The 10,257-nt window shown below is 30.9% G+C and overlaps 1 protein-coding gene across 1 annotated transcript; it reads right to left on the minus strand.

Moving 5' to 3' along the window:
* Nucleotides 1-2,787: 2,787 nt before the first annotated feature.
* On the minus strand, nt 2,788-9,649 carry LOC132712811 (uncharacterized). The gene is made up of 4 exons (XM_060695249.1): nt 8,831-9,649; nt 5,349-5,443; nt 4,382-4,486; nt 2,788-3,172 (listed from the first exon to the last, which is right to left on the minus strand). Exons 1-4 carry the CDS (start codon nt 9,427-9,429, stop codon nt 2,907-2,909), a joined length of 1,065 nt encoding a protein of 354 aa, XP_060551232.1. The 5' UTR covers nt 9,430-9,649; the 3' UTR covers nt 2,788-2,906.
* Nucleotides 9,650-10,257: the final 608 nt, after the last annotated feature.

Here is a 10,257-nt window from a genome sequence, read left to right on the forward strand (position 1 = left end):
TGACGAGAATAAAAATATGGGATTGTAATGTTTTTGGTTAATGATGACAGAATTACTACAATTATTACGGTGTCAGACCAGTTTTTCCATCATCAAACTGATTCGGTGAACGGTCAGACCATCTATAAATCGTAGACATCATCGTCATAAAAATGATAGAACCATTTATCAAAACAGCATCACTATTTATTGAAACGTCATCACCATGTATCAAAACCATTACATCATATAGTAATATGAAAGAACACATCACCATTTGTAGTAATCACCGAAATAACAAAATCATTAATGAAAATCAAAACACCATCTATCAAAATAGCATCACTATTTCGTTAAACTACAGCAAAATCTACCAAAACGACATCATCATAATTATCAAAACCGCAGCACTTTTACCAAAATTACATTATCAATTATCAAGATGACATTACCATACCCTCAAATCATATCACAATCTATCAAAACGACATCACAATTTATCAAAACCTAAGACCATTTATCAAAACCACAACACCAGTGCCATCTACCAAAACGACATCACAATTTATCAAAGCGATATCACCACAAATGAAGCTAGTTTAGAAGGCAACTATGGCGTTTCATACTATACAATCTATTCTTAAAATAATCATTTATTCGATCGTTCGTTAGCTCATTCATTCATTCATTCATTCATTCATTCGTTCGTTTATTCATTCATTCATTAATGCATGCATGCATTAATTCATTCATTCTGCGTCCATATTAAATCATACCATTCGATACGTCTTGTATACTGCCTTATAGACGTGTAAGTTTTGTAATCATAAATTAGTAAAAACATACCCATATAAATTGCTAATGTTTACTTAAGCAACATTATTGCTATTCATCATTGATTTGTTTTCGTTATTTAATCCTAATTGTGCAAAAATATTTCTAACGTGAAAATTTAAACAGAAGTCAACAGCAAGATACCATGTATCAGGGTCAAATAAGAGTCCCATTTTATTACCTTCCTGGTCTTTCCTTTGCAACAACTAGCGCAGATCGTATACGTAGGCACAGAAGTGCATAAATATGAAACTTGTCATACATACCTCTGAACTTTTAGATCGCTAAAGGAATGTCATTGAAATTAGAATATATAAAGATATTATTAGTATTTAGACACTGATAAAATAACTCTCTATTTGAAGCGTCGCGTGGGGTTTTTCTCAAGTATTTAATTTATAAATGTATGAATGTGTACGTATATGTACATACACAAAAGAACAGGCTGAAATGTCCTTAATTGCATTCTTTATTAAGATATAAACGTCCGTCCATACATACGTCCGTCCGTCGTATTTTGCATTTAAAAAAATTGAAAAGCAAAAAAAATCATTATCAATGTTAATAAATATAATCCATATATGAATGAAATATATTTATTAATAAAACCATGGTTCATAACTGAAAAAAAAAGAAATAAAAAAAACACGACTTAATTAGCCACGAGCAATTTGGAAACAATTTGCGTTATATAATTATGAGTGTTATTGTAATGCCATTGATGATAATGCTGTTAATGAAAATGATGATAATGACAATGAGGTGATGATGAGTTGGATGATGATTTTGATAATGATGACTTATTTGACTGATGATATTTAAAAATAATTTTTTGTTGATGATTGTGAAAAGGATAGTGTTGATGATAACAATGTCGATGATACAGATTGTGAAGAAGATAATGATAAGATTTAAGGGATAATGATGAAGACAATGATGATGATAAGAGGGATGAAAAGAATGACTAAAAAATTCAATAAAATGATTATCCTTACGGATAATCGCGAATGATGGTGATCATAATGAAAAAATAATTATGATGATGATGATGATTGTAGTGATGATTTTGATGTTGATTATGACAAAAATGATGATGCTGAAGTTCATTATGGTGTTTAACATTATAAGGGATAGTTTTAACAATGACATAATTGATGATATAATATTGATGATAATGATGAGATGAAAATAACGATAATGGACGATGATAAAGAAAAGGAGGGGGGAGTGACAATCGCTTTCAGATTAAAAACACGATATTGATGATGACGATGTAATACGGCGATGAAGATGAAAAAAATGGCGCATATGACAATAATGGTGATGATATTGGGATGATGAATTGTTAGAACTTTTATGATATAATAAATATGATGATGATAGTGATTCTTGATTATTGGCAAATAATGGTGATAATCATTATGATGCTTACGACTATTGTGATGATGACAATGATGATTATGGTAACGATAATGATGATGATTGGGATGACATTGATGATAATTCACAATTAATGAATTTTAAAAAAGATTTATTTTGCCATGTTAATGCTATGGCAAAATTTGCCATCGCAGAAATTGTTAATTTTGAGATTTATATTGAAAACATTACAATGGGTGCCAACAGTATGTGTTACAAAATATTCAGTCTTTTTTCTAATCTTTTCAGTTTGCCGCGGATAATATACCATGGGAAAGTTACAAAACTTGTTTGCATGTTAGCCATGGAAAAGCTTTGATAAAATACCGGAAATCCGTAGCAAAGTCCTATTTTCCATTGCAAATGCAAACTTCGAATGAATTTTTACAACACACCTTTTTAAATATTTGAACAATGTAAGATTAGATTTTGTTAAAAGTCGTTTTAAAGAAACAAGTCTTGAGGGTGATCACATGGCGCCGCTGTTTAACACATTTACACATTTCCTGTAGATGCTTGATAGGTAGAACCATATACAAGATTTTATCCTTTAGTTTCCAACAGCCCAGTTTTAAGATATATCTAGCTTCTTTGACCTTTTTGAGCGTTGAACTAGAAATATGAATTAGGCTATCTAATTGTCATTTATAATATTATGTAAAAATCGGAAATATCTACTCCGTGGTTTGGGAGAAAGTTTTTAAGATAACGACGTTGAACGTGTGACGAACAACGCCTTGGACGACGGAAAATAGATGTTTTACATCTGAGCATATCTGTGCTTGAATTTTAACTATCAATACATACAATGTACCTGGTTTGTTTGTTTCTTCAGTGAAAACTGTATTCAGGGACTGAGTAGAATCACTGCGCGGAGGAGGTTCTTGTTGAGTACTCTGATCAGTGTCTGATCCATTTCCGGCAGATTTTTCAACATTTTCTTTAATAAAAATAAATACAATTTAACACGATTCTTGTATTTACCGAAAACATGTATTGCTTGTAATGATTAAAAAATTATTCATAAGTTTAATAATTCTATATTTTTCAAGATAAACTTAATATGGTTGAAAGGATTTAACTCCCCTGATTATTTAATCAGACCCAACCTATTTTACTGCTATTTGCGAAGGACAATTTAAAAATAATTCATGTGATATTTGGGCAAAATATTATCAATAGTGTTTTAGAAAAAAACACTTGAAAATTTTATACAAAGCACTAGCGAACAATGTATAAGAAACATGAGCGATCAAACAAAGTGATTGATTTAAGTTTGTATAATGACATTCGTTTTCATTTGGCAAAGCTGACTAGATTGAGCTTGCACTAACCACTTTCGTCTATGAACAGATTCGGATAAACTGAGTCTACATTTTTACACATTTTTTTCCTTTTGGAGTTTGTTTTTAAAAGTTTCAATGTTATTTATTTTATAGAAAATAATATAATCAAATTAATTTATATAGTTACATGAAGAATAAAACGTAATCCAGAAAGTTTATTACTTGGTACATGTTTTTGATCAAAAATATCTGTTATTTCAATAATTGATTCTTAAATATGAAAATACGGACTACAAGAAGTGCCATTGAACATTATTAAACCTTCTTTAATGTAATGCAAATAACTAGACGACAATTTATCATCCATTCATTTCCATAAATGAATGAAATGTTTCCTTCAAAAATACCCTTTAAACTCATATTTACTTCCTGTTCATTTTCATGTTTTATCAATCTACATTGCAATAAACACGTGATAAAACTATTTGACCAACATGGTCGGCAAAAATTAGGTATATAACATTGTTTGATAAAATATTTGACATACAAAAATAAACTTATTTCCGCAATTTGCTTTGATTTTACAATACTGTGTTCGATACACAGCACATCATAGAAAAAAGTTTGTACTGCTAAAAGACAGTACAACTAAGAGAACATTATGTGGGTAACAAACATAGAACTCAGTACAAAATCGATTTGAAACTATGTCGGCGTAAGTATTTCATGATTATCATATATCTCTATGTGAAAGACAAGATGTAATTTGTTATAATGTAGAAATGTGCAGGCAGCTAGCTTTGAAATGTGCACGGCCAAATTTGTACACAAAGTTAAGGTGTCCAAATGACTTTAGAACCTACCGTAATCATCATGTTCATCTTCATCTGCCACTGCTGCTTGTCCTGTGGTACTGCTCTGACGAGGTAACACAAAAACACCACGATGTTTTAATTCACGTGGCGGTTCTACAAATGTTGGAATATAGGTTTTTTAAGAAATATGCTACATAATATGAGAATTCATGTATGTATATTCATTCATCATCCAACTAAAACAAATTAATTTACTTTGTTTATTTCAATTACCTTATATAGTAAATAAAACTAATAAACCCTCATTCATATTTTGAACTTTATTGTTACATGTTTTAAAGCAGAACTTTTAAATGATAGCATTTGAAGTTGCTACATTTATTCCAAATAATCATTATAAATTTCATTTACTTACAAAAAAAACTTAACGCAATGACAAATGGACTTATCAAAGCACTGAATGAGCTGAATTTTTAGGGTTACAAAAACAGCAATATTATTGTTATCTTCACTATACATGTATGTGACAATAATAAAGAGAGGCCATATATTATAAATGTATATATTTGAAATTATGTGCAGTCATAAGATAATCGGGTCAGCCGTCAACCTAGCCGCACGATGTACTAAAAACCTCATTTCTTGTACTTGAGAATGTTATTGAGAATTTCTATTTCTATTTCGTATCCAATTGGCCAACGTGTTTTGATATGCTGTCTCTCACTAAGTCCTGTTAACATGTTATATTTGGTAATTTGTTTGCAAAATTTATAAATACGTTTGTTGACCTGTGATATATATATATATATATATATAAGTAAGTAAAATAATCATGTATTTCAAATTGGTGACAGAAAATTTTAATTTGATGTTTTCTTATTACATAGCATAATGGATCTGTGATTAATCGGGAACTCTTTTTTTCTGTTGTCTGAGAAGCGTGCTAATTTATACAAACGTAAATGCCGGATTTGATTTATTTAAGTAATAACTAAGATCATATAGATGCCAATACCTTTGGTTGACGCGGACGCCATTACTAACAAATCACCAAATTCTTTCTCTTCCTTCAAAAGCTGTCCCACCACGTGTCCTGCTTGAAACTCATACCTACCAAGGGAATTTATAATATCGGAATGATCATATTAATATAGGGTATGTAAAGGTATATATGGCTCACTTACAGGACAGAACAGGCTCAATCAAACCAAGCCGCAACATTTCAAATTTAGCTGTATAAGGTTTCCTTTAGAGATTCTATTTCACTCTATTTTGTTTATGACTTTTATCTTTTCTCCTGTATAAACAGTAATATTTAAGTACAAAATGTATTAAAACAATTAGGATGGGAATGTTATAGGGGTCGTATAAATTTCAATGACCTTTTCTGTTCAAAGAGTCCTCGACGAATGTTAACTACAGAAAAGCACACTTATAGAATGAGAGAATGTTTCGTTAACATCAAGTGTCTATGGTGTTAAGTAATGCCAACATGGTACGTAGATATCTGTTTGTGTTCGAGATTATTCGTTAGATTCAATCTAACCCTTTAATCATGGTAGCATTATTCCAGCGCTATGTTTACAAATGTAAAGATTAAGAAACTTTTCGAGTAAATATCAAACTCTTAAGTTTCATGTAAAATGCTACTAAAATTAACATGGCCATTTAAAGAACATCTAACCTCAAACTATGGCACTCGGTTATGACGATTGTTTATGAGAAATATTAAAATAGATGATTGCTATGTTTATAAGTGTTTGTTTGTTTGTTTGGATTTTACGGCACGTCAACACATAACAGGCCATATCGTGCCGAATGCTATAATAGGCTTAAAATATTATGTAAAACATTGTAAATGACAATAAAAATGAGCCAATTAGATCCTAGAATACAAGTTTATCTCTTTTAAATAATCAATTATGTTTTTTGATGGAATTGTATTAAAAAGTTCTTTGAGTGAATTTACAGAATAAAATCTATTACGGGCCTGTGAAAAATCATGACATTCAAGAAGAAAATGCTTGACAGTAAAAATTTTCATTTACAACCTACACAGAAAGGGGCATTGTCATTTGTGAGGAGATAAGATGGGTAATTTTAGTGTGTCCAATTCGGCATCGAAGAAGAACTGTTTGTCGCGGCGGTTTGACAGAGATAGAGATGGTGACATTCAAGAGATGGGTTTATATCGTGAAGTTTATTAAAAACGGCATTGTCCCAATTTGCTTCCATTCAGATGATACGAGTTTATTTATAGCCGGTCTAAAATCACAAGCATGGGCGGTAACAATAAGTCAGTTTTTTGAAAATTTAATGATTGTTTAGCTAAAGCATCTCTACTTTTTCATTTCCTCGTATTCCTACATGGCTTGGAATCCAATTATAATTTAACATATTTTTTGTTTTTAGTATATCATGAAATCGCAAAAGAAGTTTCTTTACCATGATATTGTCAGATTTTTTATTTTTAATGGATATTAAAACAGAAAGCGAGTCAGAAAATATCACAAATTTATCGTGGGTATGCTGTGCTATGTATGACAATGCTAAATCGATAGCTTTTGCTTCAGCAGTAAAAATTGATGCATTATCTGGTAACCTCATACTAGATGTAAAATTATTTTCAAAACACAGCGCGCACCTACTTTGCAACCTTCTTTTGAACCGTCCGTATAAATATGTATAACATCTTCATGCTCTTCCTTAATTGCTAGAAACTTCTCTTTGAAAATATTCAGGTGAATTTGATGCCTTTTTTATATTTGAAAGGTTAATATTTATTTCCGGGGAATTAAAAGTCCAAGACGGAACATCCTCATCGTCATTTTGAAGGATACTGTCTGGATTAATTTTAAGTTTATCTAAATCAACTTTTAAACGAAGGCCTAATGGTTTAATTTCCTTTGGTTTGCTAACAAATTTTCAGTATAACTTGGTTTGAAAATAATATTTTTTAGCTGGATTTTTCCTATTAGATGAAATTCTAGTTGCATATTGAAGTGATAGTTTTTTACGTCGAAGATAAAAGCGATGGTTCCCCCAGCTTCCGCATATAGACTTTCTACAGGTGAAGTGCGAAAAGCACCTAAAGCTAAACGTAAACCCTGGTGATGTATGGTATCTTAGCATTTTGAAGATATGATTTTCTTGCGGACCCATATACTACAGAACCATAATCTAATTTTTGATCGGATAAGACTTCTGTATAATTTCAGTAATGTGGAGAATTTGATCCCCAATTTTGTACTTGATAAAACCTTAAGTAAATTTTAAAGCTTTTAGGCATCTAGTTTTCAAATGTTTAATATGTGGTATAAAAGAAAGTTTTTTTATCAAATATAATTCCTAGAAACTTAGCTTCATCAACTACTGGAATTTTAGAACCAGATATGTAAAGTTCAGGGTCATTATGTTGTTTTCGCAATCGGCAGAAATGAACACATTTGAGTTTTTTACTTTGAAAATTTTAAACCCATTTTCTATTGCCCACTTCTGAATTTTATCTAAATTTTGTTGAAGTTGCCGTTCAATTGTTCTCATACTTTTCGATCGATAGCAGATAAGAAAATCGTCTACATATAGAGAACAATCTATGTCAACCCTGGTGTCAGAGCGCTAGCAATATTGCATTTTATTTTAAGTCCAAAAAGTTGTAACAGAAAGTATGCTTCCTTGAGGAAACACCTTGTTCTTGTTTGTGTGATCCTCAGAAAAAGTTGAACCAAGTTTCTTACTTTAAAAGTGCCTATCGTTTAAAAATCCAGAAATGAAAAAAGGGAAGTCTGCCTTTAAGTCCAGCATCCTTTAGATCTTTTAGGATACCATATTTCCAAGTAGTATCGTAAGCCTTCTCAAGATCAAAGAAAAATTGATACCAGGGTGTTTTTTTATTTACAAAGGCTTCTCTAATAAAAGTTTCAAGTCGTACAAGATGATCATTTGTACTTCGCTGTTTACGAAAAACCTGACTGAAAATTAGTAAATATTTCCATTATTTTCTAGATACCAAACTAACCGATTATTTATCATTCTTTCGAATGTTTGCAGAGACAACTTGTCAGTGAAAATTGGGCGATAATTTTATAGGGTCAGTTTGAATCTTTTCCAGGTCTTAGGGATAGGAATAACCAACGCATTTTTCCAAGTGTTAGGAAATTCACCAGAAACCCAAATTCTGTGAAAAATTTCAAGAAGCAAGTCAAGAGATTGGGGCGGTAGGTGTTTAAGAAACTGGTAGTAAATTTCGTCCGGGCCTGCAGCACTGTCTTTTGCAGTTTTAATTGAATAAATTAAGTCTAAAAGTGTGCAAAAGTATATTTAAATTGGTATAAAGCTTTAAGTTTTAATATTTTTTATCAGAGTTCGGATTTTGAGACAAGTTAAGTATGTAAGATCTACCCTTAATAAAAGTAAGCTTGATTCGTTATACAGAGTGAAATATAATAGTATATAAGTATAAATATAGAAGTTTTTAGGTACATCGCACATAGTTACCTTTCAACAAAATTTGATTTTTCAATTTCTTCTAGCTCCATTTCAATTTGCTGTAAATTATCTTGTGATTGTTTCAAAGCTATAAATAATGCCACGTTTTGTCCACTCTCTTTTTTTGCTTTTATTTCCTGGCGAATCTCTGCAGCTTTATTCTTATTTATGCACAATTGCTTATTCACACTTTGTAATCTTTTCTTGGATTGTTCGTACCTGACTTGATTCTTCTCATATAATATTTTGTGATGTGTCTCAATCAGATCGATCAATTCCTGTTTATGCTTGTTAATCAAAGATTCTGTTTCTTCTTTTAAGTGATTTGTTGTTTCATTCACTTCGTTATTTTCTGCCAATGTTTCATCTGCACGCGTGATAACGGTATTAAGTCTGTCTTCAAACTCCTCAGTTTTAACGCAGTCAGTAGATGCTTTTTCAATTGTAAGTATCCTTTTATGATTGCCCGAATTATGCTCTGTAGCTTGACAAATAACACAGATCACTTTGTCACAATCCACACAAAACAAGTCTACTGTATACTTTGGATGTTTGTCACATATTGGAGGAAATACCTCCTTTTTTACTTTTTTGTCTTTCTTTCCCATCACGATATATTGAAAACCTACCTATGAAAGAAATAATAAACAACCATTATTTTATTTTTCTTATTCTAAGTTCATGAAGGCTTTAACTATTGTTTTTATCCACTGTTAACAAAAAGTTAAGTAAATATTTTGATATCTCACTTACGAATAACTCCCCGTTTAACGTACAAATGATATTCTTCTACAGACTCGTATAAAACATATGCATACAATGAGTGGATAAAATTTCTGGTCTACGTGAAGGACGTCACAATCATTTTACCTTGAATATAATAGGACAGAGTTTTTCAATGAAATGATTTATCTTAATATATACATTTTATATTTAATGCTAACCAGTTCAACATATTAATTCGCTTTAGTAATAATGCTGTGTCAAATCTTTAGTTGATGTGCATTTTAATTTTCATGAATCTGTATATCTGTATATTTATTAAATAGAACTCATTTGTTTCGTTACTTTTTTGCTAACGTTACATTTTTAAATCATAAATTAAATTATCGTAACTTCATTTAAGTGGTTAAAAGTTGCACCGCAATGATTACTTGTTTTCTCCGCCTCATCGATTTACGCCTGTCGTTATCTTCTTTACATGCCTCTGTTTCCCGCGCTTCGATGAAAAGTGTTTGACCTTTCTACTTAGTCATGACATAAAAAATTGTTTGATCACACATCAAATTATGATTTCTTCCTAGTTCTGAGGATGATGATTCATTCAAAACAAACATATGTTATCTTATTTATAAAAACGATATTATTTGTTTACAGGAATGGCGATTTGTCATAGTCTTGTTATACTCGGCAAACAATACAGGAACCATTTCATT

This window comes from Ruditapes philippinarum, unplaced genomic scaffold (assembly GCF_026571515.1).
Source record: "Ruditapes philippinarum isolate M1 unplaced genomic scaffold, ASM2657151v2 ctg9521_1_1_1_1, whole genome shotgun sequence".
Taxonomy (NCBI): Eukaryota; Metazoa; Mollusca; class Bivalvia; order Venerida; family Veneridae; genus Ruditapes; species Ruditapes philippinarum.

Coding starts and splice junctions, on each gene's coding strand:
- LOC132712811 (XM_060695249.1), bottom strand. CDS start 9,429: ATGGGAAAGAAAGACAAAAAAGTAAAAAAGGAGGTATTTCCTCCAATA. Junction 4,487..5,348: donor GGCGTCCGCGTCAACCAAAG/GTATTGGCATCT, acceptor CAACATTTGTAG/AACCGCCACGTGAATTAAAA. Junction 3,173..4,381: donor AGATGAACATGATGATTACG/GTAGGTTCTAAA, acceptor TTTTTATTAAAG/AAAATGTTGAAAAATCTGCC.